The sequence below is a fragment of the Brachypodium distachyon genome, chromosome 1 (genome assembly GCF_000005505.3).
Source record: "Brachypodium distachyon strain Bd21 chromosome 1, Brachypodium_distachyon_v3.0, whole genome shotgun sequence".
Taxonomy (NCBI): Eukaryota; Viridiplantae; Streptophyta; class Magnoliopsida; order Poales; family Poaceae; genus Brachypodium; species Brachypodium distachyon.
The window spans coordinates 12287146-12303751 of record NC_016131.3 but is presented as its reverse complement, the minus strand read 5'-3'; the positions used below and the strand labels follow the sequence as shown (position 1 = coordinate 12303751).

The 16606-nt window shown below is 39.8% G+C and overlaps 2 protein-coding genes across 3 annotated transcripts; one reads left to right on the top strand and one right to left on the bottom strand.

Annotated features, from left to right (window-relative positions):
* Window positions 1-769: 769 nt before the first annotated feature.
* Window positions 770-6899, bottom strand: LOC100844748 (lysine--tRNA ligase). The gene is made up of 17 exons (XM_003562281.4): window positions 6704-6899; window positions 6524-6599; window positions 6258-6320; window positions 5997-6162; window positions 5816-5909; window positions 5351-5436; window positions 4775-4857; window positions 4403-4483; window positions 4067-4192; window positions 3711-3993; window positions 3495-3591; window positions 3223-3379; window positions 2705-2848; window positions 2554-2622; window positions 2237-2380; window positions 2064-2131; window positions 770-1041 (listed from the first exon to the last, which is right to left on the bottom strand). Exons 1-16 carry the CDS (start codon window positions 6790-6792, stop codon window positions 2093-2095), a joined length of 1797 nt encoding a protein of 598 aa, XP_003562329.1. The 5' UTR covers window positions 6793-6899; the 3' UTR covers window positions 770-1041; window positions 2064-2092.
* A 165-nt stretch (window positions 6900-7064) lies between these two features.
* Window positions 7065-14924, top strand: LOC100844439 (DNA-binding protein SMUBP-2). Of its 2 annotated transcripts, XM_003562280.4 has the most exons (15): window positions 7065-7235; window positions 7325-7417; window positions 7528-7596; window positions 8866-8955; window positions 9031-9114; window positions 9313-9477; window positions 10371-10558; window positions 10740-10812; window positions 11337-11390; window positions 11617-11874; window positions 12334-12540; window positions 12645-12748; window positions 13093-13237; window positions 13619-13753; window positions 14332-14924. In XM_003562280.4, exons 1-15 carry the CDS (start codon window positions 7119-7121, stop codon window positions 14506-14508), a joined length of 1959 nt encoding a protein of 652 aa, XP_003562328.1. In that variant the 5' UTR covers window positions 7065-7118; the 3' UTR covers window positions 14509-14924. The 2 variants fall into 2 exon arrangements, with proteins under 2 accessions (XP_003562328.1, XP_010233004.1); XM_010234702.3 differs by lacking the exon at window positions 7065-7235 and having other exon boundaries at window positions 7523-7596.
* Window positions 14925-16606: the final 1682 nt, after the last annotated feature.

Below are 16606 nucleotides of genomic sequence, written 5' to 3'. Positions count from 1 at the left end.
GAATGAACCTCGCTGATGCTTTGATTATTGGCCCCCTTCTTTTCGGTCGGAACTTCTTTAGAAGCCGGCTTCAACCGAATTTCTCACACAAAATTTCTCACACAAACTGCTGCCCAGAGAAGCCCTAGAAACTGTTACGTTTCCTTCTTTTTGGCTTCTTGAATTTCAGCTTCTCTGAAACCAAGATATCTTACTAAAGAGAAGATTTTGAAGAGCGATTGTAGATCCATATGTTCTTGGTTATATAAGATTAGTCATTGGTAATAATGCGATTATATGCAAAACCTAGCTCTAATGCAAAGAATTCAATTGAAGATTCCGATTTTCCCAAGAAAGAGGTTTCACAAAAGGAGTTACTCAGGGAGTGTAAGGATAAAAAGTTGATTAGGACAAAAAGAGCAACATACCAACTAAAACGCATTAAAACTAAAAGTGCATAAAGACAAGTATTCCAAAAAGAAGCTAAAGAATTAATTTAAAACAAACCAGTTAGGTTTAGATTGTTTGGATTCTGCTACCTCGGACGTTTCATTGTGTAGATTTTTTCATTTAAAAAAAATTGTGACACTTATCTTAGTATAGATGTTCATCTGCTGAACTTTTTCAACGGGATTTCAGTTTTTCTGAAATTATACCACTGACCAGTTGATCCACCCGTTGGCAATCTAGAAGACTTTAGACTAACAGGCCTCCGATTTACCTTCCTGCTAACAGCGTAGTAACACGCAAAACGCTACGTGTCATCTCCACTGCTATAGCTCTCCCGACATGGCAGAAGCGTTAACTTCTGATTATGCACAGATAACTTGCATACACGGAAGCTTTGCTTCACCCAATTGAAGTTAATCTAAACTCTTTTCCAATGGCAGCAATATTTGGTTACACGACAACCATGGTAAACACGATAGTACATGAATACTAACGGAAAATTGAAACCTCGGATGCACCACTCATTAAAAAAAAATATGTTTCCTTAAGACCCTCCATCTTGGCGGTCCTTTGAATACCCTTTGTTCAGCGCACCACTCAAACTACTTCACTCTGCAGCATAGATAGTACAGATCAGTTTAAGAAATTGCTCTATCGCACATGATTTAACATCTCAAGATTCAGGGGCTTGCTCACAACAAAGAAATTTCACTACATTTGGGTGCAATAAAATTTATTGAGTGCTTCAAACTGTACAAACTACGTGTAAGTTGACAGGGCATCTCCAACCTAGAATTCCAATAATCATCTTTATTTCCGTTAGCACCCGAGACATATCACAATTTGCAAGACTAGATACGTAACTGAGATATGATGTACATAGATTTCATTTTTTCATAAGCTCGGCACTAATTATAGTTCTTTTCTTTTTATCACTACATGATCTGTTTCTTATGCAGCTTCAAAATGTAAATGGATCTCAGTGAACAAAATTGTGGAAGCCATATGATTAAGCTGCATTCGTAATGGTGGAGAAAGCAGATTTAAAATTAGCAACTCTCTAAACAGTCATAATAGCTTGCAATGTAGCGAGTTACTTTTGAAGACATGCAGACATACAACCAGATACAATAACTGGTTCACCTCTTATGCACATCACACAGTGTGCACGAACCAATATATACTCACTCTAGATACGATCAAAATTGAAAGGTCAAATTCAAATGCATCTTATGTTCAACAAAAAAGAGGGAATCTGGACAATTGTTCAGAATTCAAACTGCACAGCTTTTCTTTGTTGTTACTCTTAACACATGACAACATTTAACTTGATTTTTGAAATTGTCCGTGACTTTCCTTGAGCCATCAGCTAGTTGGTTGATTGTGCTGCTTGATTAAGCATATGAGATCTTGAGCACTAACAAAAAATTAAACTACGAAGGTCACTTAAACAAACTAAATAAATCTGCATAGTTTGCTTAAATCCTAGATTGAGATCTTTAGGTCACGAAAAAATGTACATAACACAAAATTGCACATATGGCTAAAGATCATGGGATAGACTAGGTGCTAAAAAATGCAGATATTGACCTACAAGCCAGAACTGCACTAGATAAAGAGCGGCATACACATACCCTTTGATGGGTTTCAGCTTTGCGCACAGCTAGTCTTGAGGCTTCATTGCCGGGAATAGGAGGACTTCCTGAATATGCATGAAAAGATAATTTTTGCGTTGTCAAATAAACAGTGCTGCGATATGAGCCAAGCAAGACAAAAGTGTTGGGCATTTATATTAGTTCACACAAACCTTGATGTTCTGAGAATCTGTCAGCATCATCGTAAGGCGATCAATTCCCAAACCCCAACCACCTGTTGGTGGAAGCCCATACTCGAGGGCGGTGCAGAATGTTTCGTCCAAAGCCATAGCTTCATCATCACCAGATTGACGATCCTGGAACATAACAAAGACCACAGTTTTTCAACAAGTCACAGAGGGAAGTAGGGCAATACAGGGTTATTATGTATTCTCCAAGCCCCAAAAGTTTCAAGCATATCAAGTGGGATGTTTCCATAAAAAAACCCTATCAATACTCAAAAGATTATATTTAAAATCCGAACATGTACCTTTAGTTGTTCCTCAAATCGTTGCCTCTGCACGACAGGATCATTTAACTCTGTGTATGCATTGCACACCTAAAAAACATTTGCACATTAAACTGTAAGACGACATAAATAAGGCTACGCATCAAAGAAATCATTGAGAAACAGTGCATACCTCATGTTTGTTAACAAAGAGCTCAAACCTTTCAGTCAATCCAGTACGGGACCTATGCCACTTTGCCAATGGGCTCATTATCTCTGGATGGTTGATTATAAATGTTGGGTTCACACATGTCTCCTCCAAGAAATGTCCAACTAGCTGTTAAAAGAACATTGTTTGTTAGTCTAGCTAAGAAAATATTAAGAAACTTGAACAGAACTGAACGAATCCAAAGGTAATTATAGATCATGTCAAACAGACAAACGATACACCCTGAGCATGCTGCTATTCTTTCCAAATTCCAAGCCAATATGATATTAGAAAATGCAAGTTGCAAAAATCATACAGAATCAGGGATTCTACAGAGACAATACAAAGGATTCAGCCAGCTAGAAATGCATTTTTCTTCACAAAATATTTCTAACAAAACATGATATGGATAGCCAAAACATGTGGCCAACATCACACAACTACCCAACAAAATTAAATGAAGATAGAGCCCCAGACACAATCTCCACGGTAAGAAGTATAACCTTGTCAAGCAACCGGGTTGTCGTCTGGGGAGGTGGACATTTAACATCATACTTGGCACAGGCATCTATCAAGTACTTGTTTGTTTCATCACTTGATATATCTTTTGGTATCTCTAGTTTGGCCATAGCCTCCAATCCTTCAATCATGTCTATCCTTCTGCAATAAGGTAACAGAACGCAATAAGTCTTCCTTGCAACTGAAGAATGGTCAGTTAAAAAGCATACCAAGAGCAATTAAATGGATCCAGATGCTTCTTAAGTATGTCTATTACCTGAAGGGAGGTGTGAAATCAATCTCTATCGGTGGATTGTCAACTCCATTCGCATGATACTTTATCTTATAGCCACCTGTCAGCTCCTTAACCATACCTGTCAACATTATGTACATTCTTGTCAACAAATAAATAAAGAAGTAACAGTTACACAGTCCCTACTGCGTTGAGAGAATGTATATGCTAAATCTAGATATGGATGGAATTGTTTCTTACCAGATATCATGGCCTCAGTAAGCTCCATCAAGTCATTGTAATCTGCATAAGCCATATAAAATTCACATGTTGTGAACTCAGGATTGTGTGTTAAATCAATCCCTTCATTCCTGAATTGCTTCCCAATTTCATAGACACGGTCCAATCCACCAACGACCAATTCTTTCAGATAAAGCTCAGGTGCAATACGCATATAAAGCTTCATATTTAGTTCATTATGGTGTGTGACAAAGGGCCTTGCAGCGGCTCCACCAGCAATCATGTTCATCATTGGAGTCTCCACCTAGAAACATATAGAAGGTTCAAGCATCAAAGGATCAATAGAAGTAAAATAAAATAGATTGGAAGAGTCCTACCTCCAAAAATTCACGCTCATCAAGAAACTTCCGAATAAACGAGACAACTTTAGATCGTGTCTTGAAGATATGCCTCACTTCATGGTTTACCATAAGATCAAGGTACCGCTGACGATAACGAGTTTCCTGATACCACAAAACAAGCACTTCAATAATCAAAGTTCCAAAAGTATTTCTATTCCATGGGCCAAAAGGCCAAGATATATAAATGCACACGAGGAAGGTAAATAAGCATAAAACATCTATGTGTTATCCTTAATAGGTACTGTTTGCTGTTATAGTATACTGCACAAAGCATTTAGTGCAAGAGAAAGTAACATCAGAATGGCAACAAACCTGGTCCCTCAAGACATACTTTTCGATATTCCTACCCATTCCTGGAGTCCATGGTGTAGGTACTGCGCTTCCTTCACTCTTCTGTAAAAATGTAAAATACATGTAAGCAGTCATTTAAAAAACTCCAAACTAATATAATAGGCTTCCTTCACTCTTCTGTAAAAATGTAAAATACATGTAAGCAGTCATTTAAAAAACTCCAAACTAATATAATAGAGCTTCTTATGAAACTAGCAGCAGATATATGCCACATCACGGGCCTTCCTAATATGGGTAAACTGCTAACCTAGACACTTATAGTTGTACATTAATAACACAGCTAGCAGTGCATGCAAGCAGTTACTTCAGGTTTCAACTAGATCATGGTTATACCTGTCGGGGCATCATATGAAGACAAGGAGAGAGCACAACAAATTTCCGTGGGAACACACTGAGCTCCCCTCTATTGCTTTTTCCTGATGATTAAAATATAGAGAATTCAATCATACACAGCTCAACGACACATGGAACAATCATCAAACAGACTGCAAACGATGAATACTATTGTGATAGCTGTTTATGAAGTGCACAACCAGCTATAGCATAGGTACACGCTATATACAGCATATGGACAACCTATCCAAAATCAACCATAGGTATAGTCATTTACATTTTTCATACAACGATGCACCCATTAAAAAAATTAGATCTGTCCAAAGATGGTTCATAACTTCATACAAGACCAAACTGTGAAAGCAGTTGGCTTAACTGGCAATACCGACATGTGTTCAAGTAGCTGACTAAACAATTAATAATAAATAACAGTTCTCGAAAGTTTAACTAAATCCAGCTTTGAACAGTCCTGAACAAAATTCATAAAACTAGAAAGTCTAGAATTGTATATCTCTTTCAAAGATAAGATTTGAATGTGATAGATATCACAATTGATTGAAAGAGAAGCTAACAAACCTGGATAACCGCATATACCAACAATATCACCGCGCTTGACACCAGAATGGAAACTAGAGAATTCAGTTTCTTCCAACTCTGAGGTCCTATAACAGGTAAGAAGGTGAAAACTAAGTCCAGCTCATCTTATGAGATTGGCAGACAAACAATATGGCACAAAGGGCTCAAGCTTATTCCACAATGTAAACAAAAACTCAAGAACTGGGCAAGCACCTGAGAGCAGAATTAACGACTATGCACTGCTCACAAGATAACTAAACTCAGTTTAGTTGAATAACAAAAGTTGCGTCTTTTATTTGTTCAAATGCAATCCCTCTTTTCAGTACCTAGCCAGCTTGTATGCTCATTGCTTCAGATCAAAACTAAGTAGACTTCCAAACTGGCATATACCATAATAGACAAGCCGTAAAGTGAAGAAACACTCCAAATAGACACCATATGGTTATTGAGATGTTGCTAGTTTACCTAGCATCAGCCATTACTTGCACCTTCACACCATCACCATAAAGATCATAAAAGAAGAGCTTGGAAGATGATGTTCTCTTGTTCATGATCCTGCCTTTGGAAAGTAATAAAGCCGCAAATTAGACCCATATGTATCTCCATTATTAGAACTATCTCCTAGGTGAAAGGATTTTTTTTTTACCTGCTAGACACTCGGTAACATCAACATGCTTCTCCCCCTCACTCAGGTTCTTGTATTTCTCAATGTATCCGGGTATGGAGATATTAACCGGAAATTTATGTGGATAGGGATTAGCACCCATGGCCTTTAGTGAGTCAAGCGTCTTGAGCCTATTCTCATAGTATTGCTGCCACAAGATCGACGTTGGATTAAATTTCCCATGATAAAGAACGCAATCAACTATTAATACATTTGCAGGAAATTAGTTCCACTATGACATACAGTGGGATCCATGTCCTCGTCATCTGCCGCAGCCACCTTCTGAGGCTTTCCACTGGCTGCTGCCTACAACAATGAAACAGCACACGTACATATTTAGAGTTTTAGCAACGTGATAGAGTGGAGCTCTCTGAACTGCATCAATATCTACAGCCACTGTGACTTCTGGTAAGCTATGCTATATTAACATGTGAGGGAGCTTTGATACACGACAAATCACTGAAAAATTATTATCAGAACCAAGGGCTCGAAATTCCAAAACATCACACCTTGTTCTTCTTCTCTTCTTCCTTGAGCCGGCGCTCCTCCTCCTGTTTCTTCTTCTTCTCCTCCCTCTTCTTGGCGCTGCATGCAACGAGCACGGGTACAACCGACCGCGAATCAGGAAGAAAGAACAAAAAGCAGACGACGACGACGCGAAACGGAAGGTCAGAAGCAAAAGGGCGCACTTCTTAGAGAGTTGCGGCTCCTCAGCGCCGTCCGCCGAGAGCCCGGCGAGCTTCTCTGCCAGGGCCGCCGTACCCTCGCCGTCCGCCATGTCGCACCGGGCTCTAGGTATCGAGGGGCGCAGCGCAGGGATGACGAAACAAAGTGGAGGCGCAAGGAGGGGTTTAGCTAGGGTTATTGCTCGTGCGCCGCCGCGGCGCAGACGCAGAGGTGAAATGGTCTCCCAGGAGGCCAGGAGACCGCAGCTCCACATGGGCCGGGCCAACGTAACCTTCCTATTAGGCTAAAATAGTCTACTGGGCCGAGAGCATGTTCCTTTTTTTTTTGTGCTTCGTCTCTTTTGTTTTTCCCTTTTTTTTCGGAGGCGATTACGCGAACTCGACAAGTGGGGAACGGAACTAGCGGAAGCAGTCAGCCATGGAGGGAAGAGGCGGCGGCGGAGGGGGCCGGAGCTCAGGCAAGGGAGCACCGGGGAAGATGATGTCGCTGCAGGAGTTCGTCTCCTCCATGTCGCCTCTCATCGACCTGGAGAAGGTTTCCTCTCTGCCCCTTTTTTCTCTAGTCTGCTGTTGGCTCGGTCGGATGTTGGAATGCGCTGCAATACGTGCGGGTTTGGTGCGCAGGCGGCGGAGATATCTTCAGAGTCGGAGGCGAGCTCCAAGAGGCTGGAGAGGAGAGGGTGCGTCATGCCCAACCTCAAGTGCACAGATGCCCAGGTTGGTGGTTTGGCTCCGTTGCTGCCTGCTTGTCATTACTGGTTGCTGCGCAGGTTCAGTGACATCGGGGATGGTGCTAATCTGGCTGTTGTTTTTTGTGGGTAGAGTAGACAGGGCTGATGGGGAAGACACTCCTGGAGTTCCAACCTAACAAGGGCGACGTGCTTCCGCCGCACAAGGTGAGGTTGCAGTCTTTTTTTCCTTCTCGTTTTGGGTGCTTGCTAGGATGTCATTCTGGTTATCAATTCTTACAAGGGATTCTAATGGATCACTTATTGACTGGACCCTGCGGCCGGCTGGCACGTCCAAGACAACAGCATGAGTGTTCATTAGGGAAGAAATAGGATAGAGATGAGCCGTATTGATTATTAAGTACTTGGATTTTTTTTTGAGAAGACGAAAAGCTTGTGTCTCGAATCATAGATAGATAAAATAAGAGTTATTTACAAGCCCAAAACAGGCAGACACCCGAGAATACAACGCTACCCACTAGACGGCCAGGTTCGACGGCAGGATCTCAGCAAGGTCCCTTGCCCTGGCCAGAGCCCAGGGCCTTACCTCCTCCTTGGTGGTGACGAGGAGACTAGCAAATCTGGACGTGCATTGTCGAAGATGATAGTGTTGTGCTGCTTCCAGATCCACCACGGTGTGAGGGATAGTGTTGCGGTCCCTTTGTGGGCCGCGATGGGAGTGGAGAGGGAGGCCTACCGCCACCAGCCCACAGTCCCAGCCAACGGAGATTGCACGGTTGATCGTAAGGGTACGAGTAATAGTTGAAGCAGAATGGATAGATGCATTTGACATGCATGAATAAGCGAAACCAAGTAGATCAGGGAAGCTTTTAGACCTTAATTATGTTTAGTCTTGAGTTTGAATTGAGATCCAACTTGTGGATGAAATTACTGGTCCTATAAAAAGGGCTAGCACGTCACAGTTTAAATCAAGAGAATGAAATAAACAAAAGTTCCAATAAGCCTCGGAGCCCATCTTGACGAGCCCTGTTGACGGATTGTTGAAGGCTAGTGCCTTACCCTGGTCTTCAGACCTTTACCTTGTTGAGGACCATGGTCCATAACACTTGTCGGCTTAGGTACATTACTACTACTATTGAAGTCGTCTCTTGCATTCTTATGCCACTTGACTAGTGTAATTCGTGAGTAATCAATGCAATGGTAATCATAGACAAGGGATGGTGTGGTCAACCGATAGTCAAGTACTTGCTTTTGTCAATTTCGTTATGAATCACATCGCATACCTTCTTATGTTTTTTGGGATTAGCACTTTGTTTCTTTTGCAAGCAGTTAGATGAACAAAATTCACTGGGCAATGATATAAGAAAGCCTCGTGCATGCTTTTAATTTATCGGTTTTAGGTTGACGAAAGCTTGTACTTTTCTGTGCCATTGATCTTTCTTGTCTATGTTCCTGTCCGGACTTTTGCTACTCTAGTTTGGGACACATGATGTGGTTGCCCTGAAGCCAAATAAGGCAGATGCCGGATCCGCTTCTCTTGGGCAAGGAGTAGTTTATCGCTTGAAGGTACCTGACTCTCATCTAAGGGTTGTAAGCCTTTGCTTTCGAAGTAGGCGTGTGATTTTGTGTTTTAACAAACAGGATTCTTCCATCACCGTTGCTTTTGATGATATTCCTGAAGATGGATTAAATAGCCCTCTCCGACTTGAGAAGCTTGCGAATGAGGTACTGCAACTTTTTGCATGGTTTTCATCTACGGAGCACAAGTTTTCTGTTTAGAATTGCACAGTTGTCCAATTAACAGCATACTTTTCACCTAGCACCTTTTTGTTTTTTACTTCATATTCTATTATTTCTGCTTGGGCATTAGCATCATAGTGCAGTTTACCTGACTTAAATTATGCATCTTAATCCCTCTTATAGGTTACTTATCGCAGGATGAAGGATGCACTAATTCAACTTAGTAAGGCCATCCAAACAGGACCTTCTGCAAACCTTGTCCCCGTGTTATTTGGAGAGAACTCGCCTCTGTGCTCCAAGGATGCTGTGAAGTTCAGTCCATTTAATAAGAATTTGGATGACTCACAGGTTAATTTTTTAGAACACTTAGTTCTTCTGTGTTGCGGCATATATTCTATGTCAGTGTCACAGCCACTCAATTTGACTAGGTAAAACAGATCCCATATGCAATTGGGACCTATACATATTCACTGGAAGTCTACAACAGTTCTGTTTACCATCTAATTTGTTAGTGTTACAATCAAATGGTTAATTACATTGCATGAGTGAATCATATATGAGATCATAATTTTGTTGCTTATCATTGGAGAAGGGATTCTGTTTTCTTTTCTTCATAATCAATCTTGTAGTGAGAACTGCAACAACAAAAAAGCCTTAATAAGGGACCCAATTTGCAATTCCAGGTAACACCATAAAGAATGCCTTCTAGGAGTTCCAGAGAGCAAGATTTTAATGAATACTTCATTATTGGAGTATTGAAATACTTGAGTGGTAGCACCATTCTGTGATATGGATTAGAAATAAATTATCTACTGCCTCCATGATAGGCAAACTGTATAACTGAACTTCATAGATTCCTAACAAAGTTTATATTAAAGATGCGGTGCAGAGGTCAATTTGCTTCCAGTTTTCTAAATGCAATTTTGTGCACGTCCATATTTATGGTTATAATTACCTCCTCTGTCCCATATTAAGTGACGAAATATTACATGTATCTAGATGCTTTTTGGGTATAGATACATCCATATTTGGGCAAATTTGAGTCACTTAATATGGGACGGAGGGAGTACATTTGTTTCACGATCACAAATATTGCAATTGATATTATTTTCATTTTTGTTACCTGCCTCTAATTTGTGCACTTGTTTTCCTGTATCAATATTAGTATGAATTCAAAAATTGAAAAAATTATTACCACTGTAAGCATGTATAGCAAAATAAAATATACATTTCTTCTGTAGAAAGATGCTATCTCGAAGGCCCTGAGATCAAGGGATGTTTTCCTTCTTCACGGACCTCCTGGAACTGGGAAGACAACCACCATCATTGAGATAATACTGCAGGAGGTCAAGCGTGGATCGAAGATTCTTGCTTGTGCTGCTTCCAACATTGCTGTGGATAACATTGTTGAGCGACTCTCACAGTACAGGTTGCTAAAAAACTTGTGTAACATATATTTGTTTGCCTCAATCATTATTTCCATGGTTTCTCTGGGCAAAATCTTACGACCATATATGTATACTCCTTACAGAAAAGATGAATTCTGGTGACCTAATCATCTGAATCACCCAGTAACTGAAACAATATACTGTTCTTATTTCTCTTTGTAGAACAAAATTGGTGAGGTTAGGGCATCCTGCTCGTTTGCTACCCCAAGTGTTGGACAGTGCTCTTGATGCACAGGTATAGCCCTGCTTTAAGTTATTCAATTTGCTTCTGTACTAGGGAATTATGATATGAACATGGAGCATGGATTTTGTACATGCACATGTACAATGTCCACTCATGTGTGTACATGTGCTTTGAGATCTGTGCCACCTTTTTGTTATATGCGGTTTGACAAAATCCAATAGATGAGTGAAAGTAGATGCGTGACACGTTACCAGCAGACACACTGCTCCATACTGGATGTGCTGCTGCTCCGCCCTCATGAATCTCACCATGAGGCTGTTCATGTCGCGGCAGGTTTTTAGAATCTCAAAGCAGATATGGGCAATGGATGGCAGAGATAACAGATAAGTCACGTGTGTACATGTGCATGTACCAATGCATTTCCCTCTGAAGATGCACAATGTTTTTCTTTTTTGCTTAGTTCTAGAAGTGAATGGTTCGGATCTCATTTAACTTTAATCGTTGTATCATCTGTGATGCCTTCATGTGTCCATATAACCATTCAGTAGTGAGCCTGATTAATATCCTGGAACCAGGTACTGCGAGCAGATAATAGCAGCTTGGCTGGAGACATTCGCAAGGAAATGAAGGTACTTATTCATTTTTAATTCTTAACTTCTATGTAATTCCAGGACAACAGAACCTTTTCATGATGTGTGATAATTAATATTGACATGTATATCCACAACCCTTAAGGAACCATTTGGTGAGAAAACTGTACTTTAATAGTACTAACTGCTGTAATTTGAAATTCCAATCATTTTATTCATCAACTGTAGTGATATATCTCTTGATATGTTCTCTTCTTTCTGTCAGGTCCTTAATAGCAAATTACTGAAAGCTAAAGATAGAAACACAAAAAGGGACATCAGGAAAGAGCTTAAAACCCTTGCCAAGGAGGAGCGAAAACGACAGCAGCTTGCAGTTGCTGATGTTATAAAAAATGCAGACGTTGTGCTGTCGACTTTGACTGGTGCATCTTCCAAAAAGCTAGATGGCATTACGTTTGATTTAGTCATTATTGATGAAGCTGCTCAGGCACTCGAGGTGGCATGCTGGATAGCCTTATTGAAGGTAAGTTATGACTGACGGTTAGTAAAAGTTGAGATAACTACATTTCTTTCATAAGAGGATAAATCACTAACTGTTAAATAATTTTATATATGTTTGAGCAAGGTTTTCTCTACGGGAGTAAATTTTAGCACATTGGTATGAGTGTATGATAAACTATGTATGGATGTAATGTGAATCTACTGTAATTGCTGTACATATGACCCAGTAGACAAATCCCATTGAAACGTAGTTTTGGCTTCACAACTACAGCATATCTAATGGTGGTTCTTTAGTTTTGGGCTTACAAAATGATGGTAGCAGCCATTGTCGACACTCATGACCTGGTTGATTCTGTGTTTGACATGATTGGTATGCATAATGCTTTGGATGAAGCTGTTACTGTTCTTTTCTTATTAGTGTAGAATTTCTTTTATTGAGCTTCTTGTTTATGTATTTATTTATATTCTTTTTGGTATTCAGGGGCCAAGGTGTGTGCTTGCTGGAGACCATCTTCAACTTCCTCCAACAATCCAAAGTGTTGAGGCTGAGAAGAAGGGTATGGGCAAGACACTCTTTGAACGCCTTACTGAAGGTTATGGAGACAAAATCACATCCATGCTCACTATCCAGTACAGAATGCACGAGCTCATTATGAACTGGTCATCTAAAGAACTTTACAATAATAAGGTGCACTTTGCTTACGTTATTGTGCTACCTGCTAGGTACTTGGTATCAATCCCTCTTTTTCTTTATAGATTTTCCTCATGTTGTTATATCCTTCTTTTTCTCAGATCAAGGCGCATTCTAGTGTTGCCGGGCATATGCTCTATGATCTTGAAAATGTGAATAGATCTTCTTCAACAGAACCAACCATCATACTCATTGACACTACAGGGTCTGTATTCTCTTCCCCCACCACTAGTTCAAAATACTCATCTGGTGCAAATTCTCGTATGCAATGAAACCTTGGCTATTTTTTGGTTTTCTCATTGCTCTATCTGCCTCGTGTGGTATTGCCAAGATACTGCCTCAAATAGGATTACTGGCTTGACTGAAGAGAGGTATTTTATATCCTGGGGAATACAATAATTAGACAGGTTCAATATTATTTCAAATGCGGACCATCCTTTGGCTGATAAGAAAGATGTTTGTATTTTCTAAGTGGTGAAGTGATTGGCATTATAAATATTTGTTAAATGATACATAAAATGCTTCTAACATGTCTGAAATACTTTTTAGGTGTGACATGGAAGAAGTTAAAGATGAAGAAGAGAGCACCATGAATGAGGGCGAGGCTGCAGTATCCGTTGCTCATGCCAAGTTGCTTGTTGAGAGTGGTGTCCTTGCATCTGATATTGGCATCATTACGCCTTATTCTGCACAGGTTTTTGTTACATGATCTCAGTATCATTAAAATTTATAGCTAAGCATATCATTAAGATTTATAGCTACACAGTACTACTACCCATGGCTTCTTCACGCACTTCATATTTGGTAAGGAGTAGTAATCATGCTTACTCTTGCCAAATGATTTTTGGGGTTACAGTGCAAGCCTTTGTTGATGCATGTCTTTTCGCTGTTCTGCTCTTTAGTCTTCACGTATTGGGTGGTTAGGGGATTGTGTGTAGTTTGGAAGACTCTGCTTCTCTTTTAGTAACATAAAAATATTATGTGTTGCAGCTTTTGGCTTGCAGTTCATCTCTCTATTCTGAATGTATGCTTCTTTCTATGGATTGGATGGACTGACTCATTGAATGTGTAATAGGTCACCTGTCTGAAAATGATGAGAAACAAAGATGCCAAACTGAAGGACTTGGAGATATCGACGGTTGATGGATTTCAGGGCCGGGAGAAAGAAGCCATCATCATTTCAATGGTCAGATCCAACTCAAAGAAAGAGGTAAGCTCGCTACTAAGATCCTCATAGGTTGGAAGCTATCCTGCTTTATGTCTGATGTACACAGACATGAATATTAGTCATTTATGTAGATTTGGCATTGCTTTTTTGAACTTGATATTAGGATGCACGGAAACTTCAAATGTTAAAATCTTATCTTACTTCTATAAAGATCTCAATTGGTAGCGGCAGTCCGTCACCTTCAAACTGTGCCACCTGTTGATTGGCTCAAACCATACGTACGGTATAGAGAATAATTCATGTGAGACAATAATGATAATACAACGATCTCTTTAAATATGTATACTTTTTCAAACCATAACAACGCAGGGCATTGTGCTAGTGCCTATTAAAAGAGTAAACATTTTACATATGTTGTGAGTAATCTGCAAATATCGTGTGTCAGCAACCCCTTAGTGTATGCTTATTGGCATATAATGAAGAAAACTTGGATCAGTTTGTTCTCAATTATGATCAAACATTAAAAAAAGTGGAGATTCAAGTTGGTGTGTGACACGTGGGTGGTGTGGATGCTTGAACTTTTCTGTAGTCAGTAAAACCTTATCTTACGCGTCTTTCAGGTTGGGTTCTTGAGTGACCATAGGCGGATGAATGTCGCTGTAACACGAGCAAGGCGTCAGTGCTGCATTGTGTGCGATGCGGAGACCGTAAGCAATGATAAATTCTTGAAACGCTTGGTCGAGTACTTTGAGGAGAATGGGGAGTACTTGAGCGCATCGGAGTACGAGAGCAGCTGACAAGTGCCAGCAACCGCGATAGCCTCTGCTCCTCTTGGGCGTACATGGTAGCGGTTGCCTCCAGCAGTTGAGAAATTGATACATATCCAAGTTGATACATACATGCGGATGGGGACAGCCTCTTGCCACATTGTGCGGGACCCCATTCTTAGAGCTTAAACATTGGTACAGATGGATGTGTGGACCAGCAAACAAGCATATGTAGCCACATTCTCGGTTTCTGCTCTCCTTCCTTTTGTTGTGTTTGATTTATCTTTCGGTTTCTGGCAGACTGGAATTTACTTATATTTTTAATTTCCACTTGGTGGTTACGGTGCGATGGCAAGCTGGCAACTACTCTAGTTCCACTTCACTGTCCATGGAACAAAGAGAATATGCCATGGAATTTTATTTTAGGAGGTGCTTCGCCTTTTATTTGTTCTGTTCACAGGAAATCCTGTTTTCGTGCTGGGTGGATGGCTTCTTAATCAGTGTCCTAAACCAAATTGAATCTCTGAATCGAGCACGAATATAGATCTGAGTTAATCGAAATACAGACAGATCTTGATTACCAATATTTAGCTGAACATTACATGAAAATAAAAACGATATGCAGAAATATCAACCATATCAACCAGACCGGTGTAATGCAAATAGATTAGCACTGTCGCACGCAAAATTAATCCATAGCTATTTCCGCTCGAGATATGCGTTTGCCGTAGATCATAGGATTCATTGGGTCACATCATGTATTACAAGTATGTAGTAGCTAGAATGAAAGAGATGCTAACACCTTTTTTAAAAAAAAAAAGACATACTAACATATTGGAAGCAGTTTTTCAAGACAAATACGATTATATCGACAGATTCATATGCATCACAATTATCGCCTTATAAAAGAGTAAAACAAACTTTACATTTTCAGGTTTATGGACTAAAGTAAAGGCATGAGGGCATATCTATCATGTTCGCTGGGATTGGATCTGGCACATAAAACCATCTATACATCCATTTAAAATTGTCTTAACATTGTGATCCAAAAAATGCTAATGTTCGGCCTACCTTTACATAGATAAGATTGAAATTGGCCAAAGTATTAATCTCCCCTCCTATAAAGAGGGATACCCTTGAATGTCCATAATTGCCTCTTGTTATATGACACCTGTCGTGCATCTCTACGTGCCCACGAACATGTGGCCCATACAATAGAACTCCAACATCACTTATAACACTGTGGCGCAAAAATTGTTCCAATGCCCAATACATCTACAAGGTGCGTCCACCACATCATTGTTATACTTGGTTCTTGCCTCGTGTAAAAGGCTGACCCGAATGTGACATACGTAGAACACACTGGTGTTATGTGCTGGTCCAAACTCTGTAAACTCGCAATCTGAGATAATACGAACACATAAATGCAAATAAGATGAAACTGAAATGAACCAGGATGTTACATCTGCACTTTGATAGATATGTCCATTTGCAACATAATACACACTATACTAGCGTCCCTAGTATAGCAAATAATCAGCATGCTCTAGATTTCCAAAGCATGCTCGGTAAACCCGGTCTTCGGGGTATCTGATGATAAAACCCCTTTCACTGACATGGGGGCAACCAAGAAAGCCTCATTTGTGTTGATTTTCCAATGTGTTTTAGTAGCATTGCTAGAAGTTATCTATCATATCATTAGAAAAATAAACAACTTTCACTCTGAATTATAACTTTCAGGTAGAGAGATAGGGAGGCGCCAGTGGGGGAGGGGTTTTCAAGGTAATGTCCACCACATATTTTTTATTTTATTTTTTCACGTATTTTTTATAATTGGATTTTGTGCAACATATGATACATCACACTATCAAAAATGAAAATAAAATAAAAAAAATCATTTTAGTGATTATTTAATGGTTTTAGTTGGTGCTGGTAACACCAAAGCACCATAAAACATGACAACGCTATAAATTCTCTCATGGCCGTTATATTCCCTTTGTTTTGAAATATTTGTACATTTAGGTTTGTTCTAAGTTAAACTTGGTCAACTTTGAATTGATTTATATAAAAACACGAACATACACAACACTAAACTCGTATGATTAGGATTACTATCAAATATTTTTCA